Consider the following 21,574-nt stretch of genomic DNA (forward strand, 5'->3'; position numbering starts at 1 on the left):
GTTAAATGTTAAAGTAGTGGTTAAGTTTATTTAACCTGTTATAGTTATAAATTAGTTTAATTATGAAACTGTATAGTTTCTTAATAGTTAACTATCGCATTCAACTGTGTGATATTACTTTCTAATGACTAAATAACTAATAATTAAAAATTTCTTGTTAGTTAATAGTATTAACTAGAATATTAGTATTGTTTTACTCCTTTGTTCGTTTGTAGTTTTTCATTAATGATGGAACAGTATTATGTAGTTTTAACAAAACATTGTTTCAGTTATGTATTTTTAGGAGTATAGCTCTCTTCAGGTCATGTTAAGCATTCCAACCAGGGTAAAATCAAGACTCTGGATTGGTAATCTTTTGGTAAAATTATTTTTTAGTCGATTTGCTTGTGTGCTTTGGGTCATTGTCTTGTTGTCTCTCCCAGCTGCTCCTAAAGTTGAGGCTGTGGACTGTTCTTCGAACATTTTTCAGTAAAAAGTCTTAATGCATTTTTGAATTTGATTTAAATGGCTGCGGACCTGTCAAACCTGCAATTCCACCCTCATTTCCTTTTATTTGTTTCACTTTTAGAGAATTTGTTTACACTGTGGTTCGCTTACTTTCTCCAGACTTCACTGTGAATGATTATTAATGTCTTGCATTTTGGGTTATTAGTTTATTCGAGATTAGGGGTCTGCAGCGGAGCCTGTGCATTTTGGGTTATTAGTTTATTATATTCATATACAATTACTTGAGAAAACTGAAAACCATTATGTCTATGCTTTTACAGCCTATCTTTTTTCTTCATAATTATCACTGAACAAATATGCCTTGTGTAATTGATACAATAATATTTTTCATTATGATTATAGCCTCGTATAGACATTGCTTTGAGGTGTTGTGCTTCGGGTGACCCGAGTTCGAATCCCAGTTTGGGACCTTTCATGATTAAAAAGTCCTAATTAAAACAGTAATAATAAATGTTATAAGTCAAATAAGAGGAATATATAATAAGTCAAAGAGGCTGACACTATAAATAGCTGATTAGGGAACATGGAGGTTGAAAAAATTAAAAAAGAAAAACATTTTTACGATGCATACAAATGCAAATGTGAACAAATTATAAAGAATATACTTGCATAAATGCCGTCTCTGAGGGAGAGTAGGACAGAAAAATATGTAGCCTGTCATACAAAGTTTAAAACATATAAAAAGACATATCAAGCAGTCGTAAATGTATAGTCAGACCGAACCAATACAGTAGTTTAATTTGTCTGAACCTACAGCTGAAGAAACCCCCACTGCTACTGTAGCCAAACATGTACACACACTTATACACATTCTGTTCAGAAGGATTTGATGTTATTTATTTATTTATTTATTTATTTAACTGACTTTCACACACATAACTCACAACTCACAAACACAACAACTGACAACACAAAATCTGCTCTCTCTTCTTCTCTCTAAAACTCTCCACGATACGGCATACAAGTCAGGTGACTGAGCTGATCAGGGCAGATGTTAAAGTTCATCTTTGTGCTCCAGCTGTCCAGGTTTCATAAACATGACACTATATTTTCTACAATCATTAACTTTAATCATTAGGCATTAACTTTGTGTCTGTGTTTACAGCTTTAGCAGTTGTAGCTCTTTCATGGATGTTGATTTTGTTCTGTGGTCGGTTTTTGTGCAAACAGGTTCTTCAAAGTAAATATTTTGGTTTTCGCCTACTCCTCTTCTTTGCTGATAAACTCTTGCCATGCGTTTTTTATGCAGTCATAATCGTAAAGACTATTGTTTTTAAAAGACCAAACAACTGGGCTGTGCAGTTTACAGATGTTTCTGCTAAATGCTTTAATGATTTGTCATTTTTGGACATTTTGTTGTTTTGGACAACAACAAAAACATAAATAAAAGATCTAATCTAATTACTTGATGTGCCTATTAATTAATCACATTCATTGCAGAAATTCCTCCCCAAAAGGCAATTTAAAGTCACGATTGTGTTAGTAGAGAAAAGCATTGATTAGACATGACCTTTAAGAAGACATTTGAAATTTGAGTGCACCCTGATGGTTGCACCTGCTTAATTTCACTCAGAAGTGGATATTCTGGACACTGATGCATAAGCCATTGTCTTTATTGAGGTGACAAAGCCAAGTAATGAAACAGACGAGATGTGAAACTCACTCTAACAACACAAATCGATTGCTAGGAAACATGGTAGCACTCTTTTCACATGTTGATTGTTCAGCCTCTGCTCTGGAAAAAAGAAAAAAAATGAAGATATCATCCAGACACACACATACATAACAGTAACAAGGCTTGAAAAGCTGCCAGGCTTTTAGTGGGGCCAAAGAATTTGACGGTAATAATAAATGTTAGTAATGTCAGGACATGTTCAGCCAGAGAAGTAGTACTTTTCTTACACTTTTAGCAATTCTGACAAACCACAATTATGTGTGTAATCAGGGCTATGTGACAAGACAGCTATTGCAAAATGGTAAACAACACCACATATGATAGATAAATATGATGAATAAATATTGACAGATCAACCACTAAAACAACTCTAAAAGTAATTTACCCTTGTGCTAATTTGGGTAAAATATTGCTTGTAAATCTCTTATTATGCTGTATTATTATCAAATATTGTACTTTTTAAACTGATTAATCATAGGTCTCATAGATCTGAGCTTACGCACTTCAGTTGTGCAATAGTGCAAAAAGCATTATTTATTAGTGAATTATTTGTGAATTTTGGCAATGTTCACTTCATAACTGAGGTGTACAAGTTCAGATCAGTGAGGCCAGTTACAAAAAGACATTTTAAACCTGTGTTCATTAAAAAAAGAAAACAAGTTGAAAAGATTGAATCCAGTAGAGCAAAACAAGAAATGTAGAAGCTATGTTTGTGTAATTTGTGACCAGGAACACTAGAAGTGCTATAAGGTGGGAAATATCCCCAAAAAGTACAACAAAAAGTGTTTTTTGTCAGTAAGTTTAAGTTCAAAGTGCCGGCAATAACTTGCATTCTCTGGAAAAAGACAATCATCTCTGAGTCAAAATGATGGAAACCCAAACACGACGGTTAAACAGAAGCACATCAGATCCTGCCTATATTCAACAATAATTGCATTTATAAACTGGCATTTACGAAACAATGAATAACTGATTTTTCGAGGTTATAAAGGCAGGATTTGTCATGCTTTGGGCATGTAAGGACAGTCACACAGATAAAGCCCACATTTTCATGCTCTGATGGCACTTTCATTCTAACGCTCTTTTCAAAACGGATGCATAAACAAAGCGTATAAGAGCATTAAAATTCACTGCTTGATCCAGTCTGGTTGAATCAAGGGTCCAAAACTTTCAACCACGTTCGGAAGTGGTCCATAATGCATCTGACCACATTGCAATAGTGTACAGTCATGCCAATTAACCACTGCTTAATATAAGCATTTAACCATTTAGCTTTAAAAACCCATCCTGGAGAAACACACATTTACAAGACGTACACGGATCATGTGAAGCATAACTGAAGTTCAGTCATAACAAAACTTGTCTAAAGTGTCACGTTTGGGTTTGGATTAAAATACACATATATCTGGAAGAAGCTGCCGTTTTTTCACACTTTATTTTCTTTATGCACAGTATCACACTACTATTGCGTGATGGATGCAGTCACGAAACCAGAGACTGTCCTGTTGAAATCTGATCGCAGGTTAGAGCTGCGTGTAAGTGCTGATGTGTCAAAACAAACAGCATATTAAAGAGGTGGAACTCAAGTCTACTGAAAGAATTTTTTTGCAAGCAACACATCAATTATAAATATATCATTATGTTATAATATGTTTTGTCAGTCACAGTTTTAGAGGGTTCTTAAAAGTGTGCAGTGGCCTTTCCACTGTGTCTCATGAGCGTAGAATACGTGGGGCACTTTTAATAAAATGTAAATTTGTCCCCCGCGCATTTTCACTGGACAAGTGAGTTCAGTTAAAGGTTTTCATCTGGCAGTGTGTATGTATAAATCTAGACTCAAAAATCAAAGAGACAGGATAATGTGACCTGACATGCATGCATGAAAACTGTCACATTTTACACTGCTGTTCGAAAGTTTGGGATCAGTAAGATTTTGAATGTGTTTTAAAGATGTCTCTTCTGTTCTGTTCATACCAAAAAAAATACAGTAATATTGTAAAATATTATTACCATCTAAAATAATGGTTTTCTGTTTCAAAATACTTTAAAATATAATTTATTCCTGTGATGCAAAGCTGAATTTTCAGCACCATTACTCCAGTCTTCAGTGTCACATGATCCTTCAGAAATCATTCTGAAATTCTGAATCTGATTTTTTATCAATGTTGGAAACAGTTTTGCTTCCATCAAAAAACCATTTGTAAAAATGTGCTTGTGGCGACATTTCTGCAAACTGATACAATTCTGCAACACTATGTTACTTTTTCTGCGTTCAGAATTTGCTAAATGTATATAATGAACGAGTACATCATAAATTCATCTACCAATCTGCCTTTTTGTCTTATCCTAAATCACTATATACATTGTAGCCTGTTTTTTTGTTTTATGCTGAATAGTTATACACACCTGCATGAATCGCCATAGACATAAACTTGGAGAAGTAGCTCCGGTTAGAATGTTCTTCCGCGGGGTGCGTGCAGTTCTGTTTATTAACCGATAGAGCGCCAAAATTTACATAGTGTTGCTTTAAGTTGCGTGTTTCATCTAGTGTCTAGTCAGTGGTGCCAAAAGCGTGTTCAGTTTTATCTCAAACAGATAAAACTAATGTGGCAACGATTTATTTGGTTGTTGTATGTGTTGTGGCTCTTTGGAAAATTAAATGTTGGCACTTAAAGGTTAATGCTCTGTCGAATCTGAAAATAATACACCTACACTAAACCTATAACGTTAATAAAAACAAACGAGATAAAACCACTTTACTAAAGCAAACATGCCACTTCAGCTTGCTTTGACAAGTCTATGAGCTATTTTATTGTGACTCGTACCTGAACGTTCCACATCAATGCTGATGAACAAGAAGAGCAAGATTCATACAGATAAAAAACAGACAAATGGGGCTGTTTATGTGATTGTGGCGGGAGGAGCAAACGACAGAGACAGTGGGGGTGGCGTCAGGCCTCGGAGAGGCTATTATTAACCAAAAAGATAACCAAAAGAGGGAATAAAAGTGTCCAAAGGGGAAAAGTGTCCCAAATAAACAGGGAATCTGGTGTCCTCGTCGTGCTGCAGGGTATGTGAAGGGCAGGTAGTGATCAGGAAGGAAGGGTCCAGGTAAGGGGCGGGGTCTGGGGGGAGGCAGCCGACTCGTCACAGATGTAAACGTGTGTTAAAAAACACACACTAAGATAAAAGTGTTTTGAGGTCCAAACATATCATTGTGCAATTAACTGTGCAAAAATAAACCAATAAAAATCTGTCATATTATTATTATGTTAAAAGACATAAATGTTATTGGTGTTTTACTGCCGCTAAGGTTCATTTTAGCTGTGAATTGTGTTGGTATTTTTTTTTAGAGTTTTGCATGTAGAGACATGTTTTCCAACAAGCTTATATATATATACAAAAGCAGTCTTGAGTCGCTGGGGTATATTTGAAGCAATAGCCAAAAGTACATTGTAAGGGTCAAAATGATAAATTTTTATTTTATGCCAAAAATCATTAGGATATTAAGTAAAGATCATGTTCCATGAAGATATTTTGTAAATTTCCTACCGTAAATATATAAAATCTTAATTTTGATTAGTAATATGCATTGCTAGAACTTCATTTGGATAACTTTAAAGATGATTTTCTCAATATTAAGATGTTTTTGCACCCTCAGATTCCAGATTTTCAAATAGTTGTATCTCAGCCAAATATTATCCTAACAAACTATATATCAATGAAAAGCTTATCAGATGTCAGATGATGTATAAATCTCAATTTTGAAAAATTGACACTTAAGACTGGTTTTGTGGTCCAGGGTCACATACATGGAATTACTCTATATAGTTAAATGTTTCATGAAGTGTGTTTGTATTTAAGATGTGCTACTTGTCCTTGATTTTTCAGACACGTATGCAAAGACCATCACAGCAACAGATGCAGATGAGGAAGGAACTCTGCATACAAAAATCGCCTACAGCATTGTTGAACAGCATCCCGATGACATGTTCTACATCAATCCAGAGACCGGAGGGATATACGTCATGCACAACACGCTCGACAGAGAGGTATGCAGTCGCTAACATCGAGTCATTTGGTTTAATAAACTCACGTTTAAACTGTAGCTGCAGTTGCATTTTGAGGTTCATTTTGGTAACACTTTATTTTAGGTTCTCTGAACTAGTTGCTTATTAGCATGCATATTACTAGAATATTAGCCATTTATTAGTACTAAATAAGCACATATTAATGTCTTATTCTACATGACTTTATTCTATATCCTAATCCTAACCAATACCCAAACGTAACAACTACCTTACTAACTATTAATAAGCAGCAAATTAGGAATTTATTGATTGAAAAGTCATAATTAATGGTGATTAAGTGTTACCTTAAATTCCGCCCTATTCTTCTTTTTAAAATCAAATTTATTCATGAAGAAATTTACAATTAAAGATTAAAAAATTCCCATTTACTTACATTCTGAACATTATTTCTTCTATTTTTCTGGATCATTTTACCACAGACTTGACTTTGATTGATTGATTGATTGATTGATTGCAATTTTTTTTCTTTTTTATTTTTTTCAGGAAATGCAAAACTAGTTTTAACAGAAACATAATTGATGTTGCACAATTTTTTACAGGTTATTGTTGACTGATTCTGCCAGATTTTACACTTTATGATTAATGTGTCACTTTATTATAAGCTCCAATTCTCACTATTAACTACAGCTTTAGCTTTAATAAACTCCTAATTTGCTGCTTATTAATCGTAAGGTAGTTGTTAAGTTTAGGTATTGGATAGTGTTACGGATCTAATATGGTCATGCAGAATAAAGCATTAATATGTGCCTTATAATCACTAATAAACAGCCAATATGCTAGTAATATGCATGATAATAAGCAACTGAGTTAGAACTGGTCTCTAAACTAAAGTGTTACCAATCCTAACTGTATTGCAGATTTACTTCCACCTCTGACGGATGTTTCTGCTTTTCTCATCACAGAAACATGAGACATACAGGTTGATTATTAAAGGGACTGATATGAATGGAGCTAAGGACGGAAATACAGGAACAGGGACAGCTATCATCAAGATTCTTGATGTCAATGACAACGTCCCTACTTTGGATAAATACTTTGTAAGATTTTATTACACCAAAAATACCAAAGGACTTAAAAATATGCATTTCTAGTTTATTATGAGTTGTTGGGAACATTTTTATGCACATATTTGTAAAACACGTGTATTATATTTGATATTAATGATATTTAATGGATATGAAATGTTTTGTAATTTAAGAAAATAGTCAATTAAGTTTGAAATCACTGTGTTTGGTTTTAGTATAACTGCAGTGTGGAGGAAAACACTCTAAATGAGGAAGTGGTGAGAATTAAAGTGAAGGACGACGATCTGATCTATACTGAAAACTGGCTGGCCGTCTTTACAATCGAGTCAGGAAACGAAGCCGAATATTTTGACATAATCACAGACAACAAGACCAACGAAGGCATCCTGATTCTCAAAAAGGTAGACTGATCAGTCTGTCATTTCTTCTCTTTTGCCTTTACAAACAGTGCTTTGTTTTCTCTTGCACACCTGCTGTGTTTTAGCTGCACCATATTTCAAAAACCTTCAAAAGCCTGACTGCAATATCCTTCAACAGCGTCTTTGCTAAACCTGCATTACATTCTGACAGATCTGCAGTGTGTTCATAGCCGAAAGCTGTTTTCCTTTTAACACACGTGATTTTTTGTGACTTGTATGATGTGTGTTAATTGTTGAAGGATGTTTTGATTTTGTAACTTTTGTTTTACACTGTGTGAGAACAAGAGAGGTATAGATGCTACTTTGTTTGGCCTATCCGCTTCATCATGCCTGGGGCTGAGCCATGCTGGTCGCTGAGGAAATACATCAACTTTGCACTGTGGATCGCAGAATAGGCTTTCACCGTGGACGAAGCGGAGTCCAGCCCGGGGTCATCACATGTGGTTGCCGCTGGCACAAGATACGCTCCTTCGTAGAATTCGCCTGCCGCTCTGTTCTCAAGCCGGCCGCGGCTCACTCTAGGCTGTGGTGTGTGATGCGGTTTCATTGAGAAAGCGAAACCACTTTGTTTTTGCCTTCCGAAAGAAAACACGACTAGAAATCATGTCTATATCATGTTTATAATGGGTTGTAATGTTTATGTTTCGTTGCTCAGGCCGAACAAGGCATCACATTATGTTAAAAGGCGTAACATTTCCATCACATGCTTGAGGCATTCGGCCAATCACAACGCGCTGGATAGCTGGCCAATCACAGCACACCTTGCTTTTTAGAGCGATGAGCTTTGTAAAAATCTATGAGTTTCAGAAGGCGGGGCATAGAGGAGAAACAATAAACTACATTATGTGGAAAATAATGTGTTTTTTAACCTTAAACTGCATAAACACATTTCATTACACCAAATACACAAAATAAGGTTCTTTTTAGCAGCATCATATGACTCCTTTTAACTAAAGTACATCTGAATTGGGAAATGAAAATGTATATGTTGGAACTTAATCAAATATTTAGAATTTTTTTTTATTTTTAGTTTTTATGTGATTAAGACTACACTGAGTTAAAGTAAGAGAAATGTGTTTCAGGAATGGTCTGAAGTTTAAATTAATATTATCAATATTATGAATCCAGGGCTGTACCTTTTCAAAAGATACATTTTTGAACTTTATTTACATCTAAAGGGAGTATTTTAGTACCTTAAAGTTACATTTTAGTAGTACCTTCACAGAGAAAAACAGGAAATGACAGAATCAGTTATGAGACAGTTCAGATTCTGCTTTAAAGCAGCTCAGAAAGAATTGTGTCATTATTTAGCTCAAGTCAGTTCAGCGTTGGTTCAGTTCAGATCAATAGCAGTGTGAACTTCATCAGTTTGAAGCAGTAAGCAGCTCTACAAAAGGCAGCAATGTTGTTCATTATTCAGCTTGAGTCAGTTCAACAGTTCAAGGGAAAAGAGTAACAGATCTATTATCTTATGTGAAGAGACTATTGTTGATTTTTGTTATTGCATGTGTGTAGAAACTACTGTACATCTTTCAATTTAATATCTGATTTATTGTCTGCCACGCACACTTGAACCCATTTACAAATGGGATGCTCAGATTGTTAAAATCAGAGTGAAATGGTCAGGGATATTGTTGAAAATTAACTTTAGCTGCTGTTTTCTAACATTAGATGAAGAGGGTTTATAATACCTGCACAGTTAGCTCTGTTAGCATTTCCTTTTCTCAATGCCAGTTACTCAGCTTGTGCAAGACTTGAAATATGCTTATGAGGCCAAGTACTCTGCTGGCAAACGTTCAGTCACTGGACAACAATCTCTGCAAGCTGAGGACGCTGGTCTTGTTCCAGCACAAAATAAATCTGTTTCAAAAAAGCTTGTGGAGGAACCTGCTGTGGTTCTCCATGCACATTGTGCACATTCTGTCATGTCGTTTTGCTCCCCTGATCTGGAATATATAATGCTACTGTGTTGGCTATTCTGCCTAGCGAGGGAATTCACAGCCGTCTTTATCACAGCTTTGTACCAGGCGCTGAAAGAACTCTACGGGTATCTGACCAAGCAGAAAACACTACCCTGAGGCTCAACTTAATATTGTCTGTGTTCGTTTGAGGGAAACAACATCGCATTCACAGGAGTTAAAGGGACAGTTCACACAAAAATGAAAATGTTCTCGCCCTCCACTTGTTTCAAAGAATATGAGTTTGTTGAACACAAAAGGAGATATTTTGAAGAATGTAAGTAACCAAACATGAAAATGCTCCAACTAATACGCTCGTATAGGTCGTTTGTCCAAATCCCTGAAATACGACCCATCAGAGCGTATACTACAATTGCGCCCCTATCGGCAAAAGGTCGTTTTCATATTAATGTTTTGTACTCTTTTATTTGCACTGTGATTTGCATTTCGTGTAGCTCAGTTGGTAGATTATTGCGTTATACCTTGATATGCAATCATGCTATCATGGGTTCGATCCCAGAGAACGGACGTGCACGTAAAATGTATATGCTCAATAAATCATAATTTCTGTGAGGGTTAGGTTTAGGGGGTGGGGTTAGGTGTGGTCATTCGAACGAATAAGCCACCTAGTAAAATATGTATGAATTACTGTGAGATCGGTGTAAAAAGTCCAGACATTGCATTTAAATAAACGTGCGTTTTGATTGGTAATGACGTTATACGTCATTTCATAACGACAGACACAATGCGATACTGTTATTATTTTTACACCCGCTAGAGGCCGCTTAACTTTAAAACGTAAATATAGGTCGTAATAAGGTGCTTGCACAAAAGAACTATATGGTCGTTTTTTGTTGGAGGACAGGCTCTTTGTGGAATTTAAAAGGAGATATTTTGAAGAATGTAAGTGAATACTGGAATTTAACCAATTACTTCAGTCAATCAAAATACTTGAAATGTTGCCAATAACGGCTGATAGTTTCAATCTTTAAAAGACTGTTTAAAATTGTTTCTAATTATATGTTTAAAAGCAGAAGCTAATATGGCTGACAGAAATTGATTGATCTTGATATTATAATAACAATTTATTAATGCAGATTAATAGAGAACAACTTTTTTGTGTTTTGTGTCTGCGTTTTGGGGAAACGGCTTGTCATATATTCTGGCTCTGGCTTCACAAACATGTCGGTCCGTGATATAAGTCTAGTCTAGACGGCTGACAGAAATTGATTGATCTTGATATTATAATAACAATTTATTAATGCAGATTAAAGTGTGAGCGAATCAAAATGTAATTCGTGGTTTAGGAATTTTTTTTTGATTTGTTATCTTCAATTTGATGACTATTTTTGTTCATATTGGTGCCATTTTTGCCACAAGCCCCGTTAATTTCCAACCCTGGTGTTCGGAGAATTCACAGACCAATCAGTGCAAGTTTTCACTGACATTTTAAAATTTACATACTTATGTGTTGATGTTTTTATTTGAATTTTCTGTATTTTTTATTTGCACGTTTTAAAACCATGCCAAAGCAACCAAAAATTAACATACTTACTAAACCATTTTGTATCTGATCAACAGCTTCTCTTTAATGAGTGAGTGTTTTGATAGATAGATAGATAGATAGATAGATAGATAGATAGATAGATAGATAGATAGATAGATTCATTTTACTTGCATAAATTTTCACTTTCAGATGATAAAAGTCATCGTTTGTCATGCTGCAGTGGTTCATCAATATATATATTCATGTATATCAACAAAATTTAGTCCTAGTAGTATGTGAGATATGGGGAAAAGCCTAAATATGTTTTACAAAAGTTTTTGATACTAACGTAACTCCATAGATCATTTGACAAAAAGTATTTTGACACCTAATGGTACTCCATACATAGCCGGGTCCAAAATGACCCGAACACCAAACGTGTCATATTTTTTTAATTATTATATGACAATTAATCAGTCTCAGAAATAATTTCAGTTCAGTGTATAATATCATTATTTCATAAGCAAAGATATTACTCAATCATAGCAGTGGGCATTTATATTTAAAGATTAAAAGAAACACGCCCCTTTACATAGAGTGTTGAAAGCAAACGGTCCAAAACAGGGTAGGAAATGACTATTTATTTCTAAATTATGACTGCTTTTGATGTAAACATCTTTATAAATGGACCTCAGGGACCAGTAGTAAATGTGTGTGTGTGTGTGTGTGGATATAGTGGATGTGTGTGTGTGTGTGCTTTATAAATGGACCTCAGGGACCAGTAGTAAATGCTCAGCAGGAAGTCTCCTACATTCATGCGTTTCACGTTTTGTTAATTTTTACAGGAGCTGGACCATGAAGAGCTGAAGGAAATCAACATGCACGTGTCTGTCGCTAACCCGGCAAAGTATCACCCTTCAGTAACCGCAACAGAGAGCAAGAGGTTCATCGTCCGCATCAATGTGATAAACAAGCCTGAGGGCCCTCGCTTCAAACCCGCCGTCAAAGTCATCACCATCTCTGAAGAAAGCTCCAGAACTACTTTAAATAAAGTGATAACAAATTACACAGCAATAGACAGCGACACGCTATTAACTGCTCGTAACGTAAGGTGAGACTACAGAAACTGTACAAACACTTTGTGAAACAGAACATACTCAAGAAAGTGGTTTTGATCAGATCTTGCAATAACATATTTGCTTGTTTTTTTAGGTATGCAAAAGGAAAAGACGTTGACAACTGGCTGATTATAGATGAGTGGACGGCTGATATAAGACTCAATAAAATACCAGATTATGAGTCCAAGTTTCTGATCAATGGCACATATTATGCTCAGATAATCTGCATCACTAATGGTAAGTGAGACTACATTTTATGATATGCAGTGCTGGTTTTAACTGAGTACATGTAATCTGAATTACGTAATCAGATCCAAAAATTAAGTACTTGTAATTAGATTACATTACATTTAAAAATGCTCAATTAGAATAAGTTACATATTATTCACACAGTTTCACCCCAGTTCTTTTTCTTTAAAATTTTCCTTTCTGAACGAATCTATCTCTTATATACATGAGACTAATATTTATGCAAGTTACTAAACACTGCCAATTCATAGCTGTGAAATACTTTGTCTTCATCATAGCTTCACTAATTATTAATATCAAAAGTCTGGACAAAAATATTTAAAACCTTTTTTTTAAATCCACTTGGTACACAATAATCACATTCAAATCTGTGTAAATGAGTTAAGTAATCAAAAAGTAGTTAGACTACATAGGTGTAATCCAGATTATGTTACTAACTACAGTTTTCATCATGTAAATTGTAATCAGTAGAGTTATCTACCCAGCACTGATGATTAGAATTTGCAACGTTTATTATTATAAGCACTTATACAAATATATATATAGTTTTATGTATTGCAATTGGATTTAAAGTTGAGGAAAGAATATTTCACTTCTGTTACAGAAGCTCCGTCTACAACTGCAACAGGAACCATTGCCATTCAAGTGAAGGACTTTAATGACCACTGTCCCGTGCTGAGCCGTCAGTCTCAAACACTGTGCTATGAGGATCACGTGGTTTATGTCACGGCTGTGGACGAAGATCAGTTCCCCAATGGAGCACCCTTTGGTTTCAAAGTGGACACCATAAGCACAAAAGAGTCATGGAGCATTGAACCTCTCAATGGTAATTAATTGTAACTTCTTGTAGCCACATTATATTAACTTGTGGGAATGGTATAGACTGATGAAGCCAAGATATATGACCTCATGGGGATGTGATATTATGTCACGGCCATGAGATATTAGAGAATAACCGAGAAATGCATTGACATCGGCTTATGGTGCATTAGGGCTTAGCTCATATATCTACGTTGTATCTATCAACATCTGCTCCAAAGAATTAGAGAACTTGAGACACGTCGATATTGAAAGGTCATTCATCACGCATCATGTCATCTTCTTTAACGTTATATTTTCAGACTCTACAGTGATATTCAGATCTCAACAAACCCTGTGGCCTGGCGTGTACCATGTGTTTGTGGACGTGTGGGACCAGCAGGGGAAGATCTGCGCTGGTCAGGAGCTTCAGGTTAATGTCTGCATGTGTAACGCCACTAAAGTTTGCCTGCCCAGAAAAACCGCCTCTACGTTTGGAGCATCTGGTGTTCTTCTGATGCTGCTGGGACTGCTGCTGCTGCTGTGTGAGTAAAAAACACTGGATCTCTCTCTCGCTGTAAGGATGTGCTGTTTGACAAAATGTGACCCTGCACCACAAAACCAGTCATGAGGGTCAATTTTTTATGAAATTGAGATTTATATGAATAAATAAGCTTTCCATTGATGTATGGTTTGTTAGGAGGACAATATTTGGCTGAGAATCTGGAAAATCTGGAATCTGAGGGTGCAAAAAAATCCAAATATTGAGAAAATCGCCTTTAAAGTTGTCCAAATGAAGTTCTTTGCAATGCATATTACTGTTGAGAATAAACTTTTGATATATTTACGGTAGGAAATTTACAAAATATCTTCATGGAACATGATCTTTACTTAATATACTAATGATTTTTGGCATAAAAGAAAAATCGATCATTTTGACCCATACAATTTATTGTTGGCTATTGCTACAAATATACCCCAGCGACTCAAGACTGGTTTTGTGTTCCAGGGTCACAAATAGAAATGCTTGCATTATAAAAGTAAAATATGTATGTTTTCCTAGAAATGCTTTTTTCACTACTTTAAAGTAGTGTTACTGGCTGATGTTCTCAACTAATCGTCATCATGTTATGTTTATGATAATGTTTTTATGATTGAGTATGATATTTTTATTCCAGCTTTACCCACACGGTATCCTATATATATAGGAAAAAGGCTAAAATATGTTTAAAAATATATTTACATTAATATATTTTAGTATAGTTGAAAAAAAAAGTAAGATTGGAAATGTACTTTCTTATCCCTGAAATACATCTGAAATATATTTTGGTATATAAAGGTTGAAACTAAATATATTCCAATTTCAAAAATATATTTAATTTAACTTAATTGTTTACAACATATATTTTTAAATATAATTTCACCAGAGATTTTTTTTATTTTATTTATATTTTATTTTTTACTTAATTGTTTACAACATATATTTTTAAATATAATAAAATACTGATTAATCTGGTTCTCCATGTTAAAGACTTTGAAATCAAAGTTATACCAAACACTTTATTTAAAAAATACTACGTAGTGTTTTAGTTGTTATGTATAGCTGGTTGATTGCTGTTGTTGCATGGCTCTATTTTTGTAAAATATATATCCACCCTTGAGTGTTTTTTACTTCAAAGTCTTAACGGGAAAAGATCTATTTAGATGCTCAAAATTATTTTTGGTATCCTATATATATAGGAAAAAGGCTAAAAATATGTTTTAAAAAATATATTTACATTAATATATTTTAGTATAGTTGAAAAAAAATCTAGTAGGCTATTCCATCCACATTTGCATTTTGACTAAATGTAGGCTACTTTTTTATTTGTAATGTATTTTTATTTTTATTTATATATATTAATTGTTTACAACATATATTTTTAAATATAATTTCACCAGAGATTTTTTTTATTTTATTTATTTTTTATTTTTATTTTTATTTTTATTTTTTTGCTGTAGTCTTAGACACTGTGCTATCTGAAACTATTTGCTTTGAGTAATAAGCTCAAAATACTGATTAGATCTGGTTCTCCATGTAAAGACTTTGAAATCAAAGTATACATATACATACACTATTGCATACAAGTAGAACATGTTAATATAGTTGTTTATAGTCATATGTTTTCTTGTGTTTTTGTTTTTTGTTCTGTATGAATGCATTGTGTGCGGTTGTGGAAGATGTTAATAGATGCAGTGCTGAATGAACACTGATGACTGATGTTGACTGTTTTTGCAGTGGTGCCACTTCTGCTGCTCTTCTGTCTTTGTGGCGGTGTAGAAGTTGTCGGAGATTTCAAGATTATTCCGTTTGAAGCAAAAGAGTATCTTATCGCATATAACACTGAAGGACAAGGGGAGGACAAGGTATGTGACACTACAGGACAAGGCAGACTGTTAAACATGCCAAACTAGTACCACAATGGAGAAAGGCGATACAAATTATATCTTTCATGTTAATCTGCTTGTCACAAGCAGCCTTGATGGTGCCATATGACAACTACTGTAACACTACATTTTGTGAGTTTCTTGTTTTGTACAATATGTGACCCCAGACCACAAAACCAGTCATCATCTACATCATCTAAAAGCTGAATAAATAATCTCTCCATTGATGTATTGTTTGTTAGGAGGACAATATTTGTCTGAGATACAACTATTTGAAAACCTGGACTCTAAGGGTGCAAAAACATCTAAATATTGAGAAAATCATCTTTAAAGTTGTTCAAATGAAGTTCTTAGCAATGCATATTACTAATCAAAAATTAAGTTTTGATATATTTACAGTATAAAATGTTCAAAATATCTTCGTGCAACATGATCTTTACTTAATATCCTAATGATTTTTGGCATAAAAGAATCTTTGCCACTGTCCTGCAAACCACGAGGTTTTACCCATTTGTCAGCAAGAAGTTTTTGATAAATTAAAATACAATAAAATGCAGTATGATCACTATATGTATTTTAATTAGTACAGAATAAGTATCTTTCCTTTTTACAAAAATATATCTGTTACGCTGAATGACAATGAACATTATTTCAGCCCTAGTTTCACATTGTATTTTCACAGAAGTTATTTGAAACATTAAAGTACTTAACGTTTAATAATCTTTATTTGTATATAAAATTACTTTTGTAAATTTAATTCAATGCAGACACCAAAACGGGATGTCTCGTCTTTGACCCTTATTTTATTTTTATTTTTTTAATGGAATGGCACAAAATTATGCAAATGTTCTGTAGTTAGAATGTATTTAAAATGTAACAATTCAAAAATTGTATGTTGAGTTTCATCTCGAGGATAATTAACCAAACTACTTGCCATAGATTACACAAATTTGGCATAAAAATCTGAGATATAAACATGCTGTACTCTGTCCCACAGGCAATGGCTCTCTTACAGATGTCACAGCAGCTGGGTGAAAGCAAGTACAGACATGTGGACGCTGTAGGAGGGGCTCGGATGTGGGGTGTAGTAAAAGATGGTGGATTTGGAGCAGAAAGCTCACACTGGACCTCTTTCTGCCAATATGACCAGCATGAGAGTGCACATCATCACCACAGGAATCAGACTGATGGACGGTACAAGTATGGACAGAGAAAAGATGAACACAGCAGATTTGAAAACTACACTTTTGACGGGCTTGCACTGTCTGATGCTTTCTTAGGCAACTACTATTCTCAAGTAAGTATCAGTTTTATACAGCTTAAGTCTTCCTAACTCAAAATAACAATGCTTAAGCATAGCATGCAATAAAAGATTTGCTTTAAGCTTTAACCCTCACAACGTATTTGGGTGTATTCTGAGATAGATAAGAAAAGATGTAAAAATGTCTATAAAAGGGCTAGTTTTTAGTAAGGGAATGAAACTCATCTGTTATTTTTTCAATTTTTTCCAATTTTTTTTTTTCCAATTTTTTTTTTTTTAATATCTATTAAGAGATATAACCGTTTAAAAAATGTTACATGTTTTGCATCCGGGTCATTTTTAGCCAGGGTATGTATGGAGTACCATTAGGTGTCAAAAATACTTTTTGTAAAATTATCTTTGAAGTTACATTAGTGTCAAATCTCACACACTTCTTGGGCTAAATTTTGTTGATAAACATGAATATGTATGCCTATTGATGAATCACTGCAGCATGGAAACTTTTCAGAGTAATATTTATCTTTTTTTAATGTTGTTTTGTCAGAAATATGTAGGTTTCATGAATTTGGATGGTTTTTGAGCAATCATGAGCTATTAATTCTAAAGAATTTAACTAAATTACTTTCTTTCCAATGGGTTAATTATGGTAATTCCCAGATTATAAATTCTTGTAAATTACATACAGTGATATATTTCCAATCAATATATATTCAATATTGATTGGAAATATATCACTGTATGAAGTTTACAAGAATTTATAATCTGGGAATAGATAATAACATGATAATAACATGATAATATCATTGTAATAACATTGTAATAACATGGTAATAACATGTAATAACGTTTTCACATTCACTCATTAATGAAAAGTTGCTGAACAGATTCAGTATGGTTTTAGTTGAAAAAAATATTAAGTTATGAACCATTTAAGCAATTTATAACAATTCTTCAGTTCTAAACAGAACTGTAATGTGAAAATAGCATACAGATGTTTAATGCATTGTGAGGATTAAAGACCAGTTTGAGTTTAAACTTGACCTTTAAAGTGGAAGTGAAGCAGTCAGTCAAGTTGACGTTATTTAGTAAACTGATTTCCACTTTAATAAAAAAAAATATACACAAACACGATTAATGTAACCATTTTAAAGAAAAAATTATGTTTTGTTATAGCTTTTGAAGCAAGGGAGCCACCATCTAACAATACCACAGCGTGTGACGTCACAGGGTTTTTAAACTTTAAGAAACATTGTAACACAACATTCTTTAATATAGTATGTTCAGTTAGATCTATGCATTTTATAAATGTGTTTTTGGGTCATTGGTGTATATGAATGGGTCAAGGGTTTATAAATCAATTAATGCAACATTATTTCTGTGTTACTACAGAAAGCAAGTCATGTGGCCAAGAAGCAAGATAAGGGAGACAGTCTGAAGGTCTACAACTACGAGGGTCAGGAATCATACAAGGGCTCATTTGAGGACATCTGCGATCTCTTACACGAAGACGGTGACTTTTCTTTTCTTGATGACCTTGACTTGAATTTCAAGACCCTGGCTGAGATCTGCAGTGGTTCTACAATAAAGGCTGAAATCAGTGCAAGCGTCCCTGTGACCTCTAAACCGGTCCTGACCACCACACACAAAGATGTCAGCGTACAAGGGACAGTTAGTCATTCACAGTCTCAAGAGAAAACAAAGTCATCCTCCATCATTCACACCGCAGGAGCGCAGCAGACCAGCAGCATGTCTTCAGCAGGAGTCTATGTCCAAGAGAACGTGGTGGTTCCTAACCAAACCCTGTTAGTCCAGCAACCTGGGATGTACTACGCCCACACCACCCCCGTTTATGTGGTGGATGCCCAGCGTACTATGTTGGTGACGCCCGGCCCAGTCCTAGGCCTTCAGGAGAACATGTTAGTGGAGGAGCAGAAGGGCTCTGGTGCTTTCCAACATGGAACTGCCAAACGTGAAACGCAGCACTACCAGAGTGTAGTTATGGTTGAGAAGCAGCCAACAAGAGGGTCTATGCAAACTCAAGGCAGTGTCTCTGGAGTGGCCCAGATTGTAAACACTGAAATAATGCAGTCTCAAGGGGTTAAACCAGCTCTCCATCCATCTGTCCAGATTGTAAACACTGAAATAATGCAGTCTTCGGAGTCTCATGAGGTTAGACGGTCGATCCATCCAGCCAGAGGGATGATGGCAGGAGCGGCCAGAGAGACGGAAGTTTTTGCTTCGTTGGATATGAGGGTTCCTCAGCATCAAGCACTTGGGATGCACCGATGCTAAATTTCTCAGCTGATACCGATAACCGATTATTCAGAATGACATCTGCCGATACCAATACTTTGGTTTTCTTAAAGGTCCACTGAAGAGCTTTAAAATGTGCAGCGTTATTCTTTGTGTTGATGTAACTTCACTGAAACAGGACGACATGGTGGGACATATTGAGCAGCTCCGCCCCCTTTTTTAAATAGCCAGTAGCGTTCTGTTTATGACAGAGTGGAAGTTTTTGAATGCTTATATCTTCTAAATGCAAATTTTTGTTTTGGAGCACACTAGCTTATAGATAAACTTAAGGCTAACATATTCAAAAAAAGACCAAAAAAAAAATTATTTTTTAATTTCATTGGGACTTTTAAGGGAAAACAAAATTTCTCCCAACTAATCCTGTAAACTACACAGGGAACCCTCTCATTTGATACATAACTATAATATCAGAGGGTACAATTAACGAGACATCGCAACTGCTATTTATTTTCAAATATAACAATCACACTCAAATAAAAACTTAAATGTTACATACAACTTAGTTACACATAAAGTAGCGTTCATAAAAAAAAATCCAACATACGTATATAATAAACAGTTATTAAGTTCCCTGTAGTGTTTTTATAGCTACAGTAACTAACGAATCGTGGACACTGGATAGCTTTCCTGAGGTAAATGCAATGTTAAGTGACATTGTTCACAAGCCTCCTGATGTTCATTCATGTTTATTTTGCGCTGTAATAATAATAATAATAGTAAACATTATTTTATATGTCGCCTTTAAAAGTAGCATTGTATTAACTCTAACTTGTATTAAAGTGGAAGAGACTCGCGCTCTGGATGGGAGACGCTACAGATAATGTTGAAAAACCGTGGAGCTGGCCACCCTGGCTTGAACTTGCTTTATTTTGATAAGATTGCGTTAATGCATTATTATCGACAGCCCTATAGTCTACCTTAAGAGGTGTTTGCAGTCTGACACGTTTGGACCTGATTATGGCTGATTTAAACAATCGGATTTCCGATAGTGCGGATGATTTATTGGCAGAGACATCGGTGCATCCCTAGTTAGCAGTCTTATAAAGTCATAATCTAAGATTGATAATTTCCTCCTATGTCTGTGAATCCACCTCCACTTGCTCTTGACTTGCCTGTTCAAATAATAAGAAATTGGCCTTTCTTGCAAATAAGCCTCAGCAGTTCTATAGCTATAGCTTCCCTTATCAAATTCACAACTCTGACTCTTGCGTTCTGGACTGATTCTGGGCCAGCAGCATCCAGCAGGCTCTCTGGGGTCAGTGAACTGCACAACGAGAATTTAAAGTCACTTACTAGAGAGAGAGAGAAAAAAACTTTTTGTATTCTATCTATTAGTTTTCTTTTTATTCATTATAGAATTAATAAAAGCAAAAAAAGGCCTCTATCACTAACTTGCTCTATTCTTTTTCTATTCTATCTGTTTCCTTTTTATTTATTATATAATAATAATAAGAAAAACCTTGCTATGTGTACTGCATTAAGCTAACTAAGACTTGTTATAGCACTTGCATATCATTGCTCTTTTATTGATTTTGATTGCTTCCATTGTCCTCATTTGTAAGTCGCTTTGGATAAACGCATTTGCTAAATGACTAAATGTAGATGTAGAAACTTTGCACTCTGTGTGGTGGAATGATTTCTGAGCCTGCAGCAAACCTTCATCACACACTCCTCTTGTTCCATAACCACAAATAAACACTTCTTATATTGTAATTAAATTGTACTTTTCTGTTTTGCATTTACATGACTTCTTTAGCTGCGTGCTTCTCTAGCTTACACATTTGGGATTGCATAACTTTTTAAATATTTCTCATGAAGTCTGAAGTTGCTGGTGTTTTTGCTCATTTGTAAGTTACTTTGGATAAAAACATATGTTGTAACATAAATGCTGTAATGATCATCATTCAATGTACTCCTGCACAAATGGCATCAGAATGTTTCTGAAGATTTTGATCTAAATGTTCAGAATTTTTATATGGATCAAATTCACACAGATTGGACTTTTTATTACTGCTTTTGATGATCCGTTGTTGGTGAACTAATAGTTTACTGTGAATATCCTTCAGTTCACATTTATTTGTTTAAACACATTTACCAATGGCATGCATGAACGGGAATCAAACTCATTTATCCAGAATGAGAATAAACAGAAAAATGAGAAGCCTAAATATTTAACTGTATATGACTGTAAAGTGACAGAGTACTGTATAACTGTATAAATGATCAATTGCATTGTTTTCCCCCAAG

General features: G+C 34.7%; 1 protein-coding gene across 1 annotated transcript in view; it reads left to right on the plus strand.

Moving 5' to 3' along the window:
• Nucleotides 1-20,743, plus strand: part of LOC109054716 (desmoglein-2-like) — a 30,065-nt gene extending 9,322 nt beyond the window's left edge. The window contains exons 5-14 of the mRNA XM_042769283.1: nt 6,074-6,234; nt 7,176-7,310; nt 7,514-7,699; nt 12,007-12,272; nt 12,374-12,516; nt 13,133-13,354; nt 13,650-13,871; nt 15,605-15,732; nt 16,751-17,050; nt 18,404-20,743. Of these exons, the coding sequence (XP_042625217.1) occupies nt 6,074-6,234; nt 7,176-7,310; nt 7,514-7,699; nt 12,007-12,272; nt 12,374-12,516; nt 13,133-13,354; nt 13,650-13,871; nt 15,605-15,732; nt 16,751-17,050; nt 18,404-19,306 (2,666 nt within the window). The 3' untranslated portion in view covers nt 19,307-20,743. The remainder of the gene's footprint in view (nt 1-6,073; nt 6,235-7,175; nt 7,311-7,513; nt 7,700-12,006; nt 12,273-12,373; nt 12,517-13,132; nt 13,355-13,649; nt 13,872-15,604; nt 15,733-16,750; nt 17,051-18,403) is intronic.
• The last annotated feature ends 831 nt before the right edge of the window (nt 20,744-21,574 follow it).

This window comes from Cyprinus carpio, chromosome A2 (assembly GCF_018340385.1).
Source record: "Cyprinus carpio isolate SPL01 chromosome A2, ASM1834038v1, whole genome shotgun sequence".
In the NCBI taxonomy this organism is placed as follows: domain Eukaryota; kingdom Metazoa; phylum Chordata; class Actinopteri; order Cypriniformes; family Cyprinidae; genus Cyprinus; species Cyprinus carpio.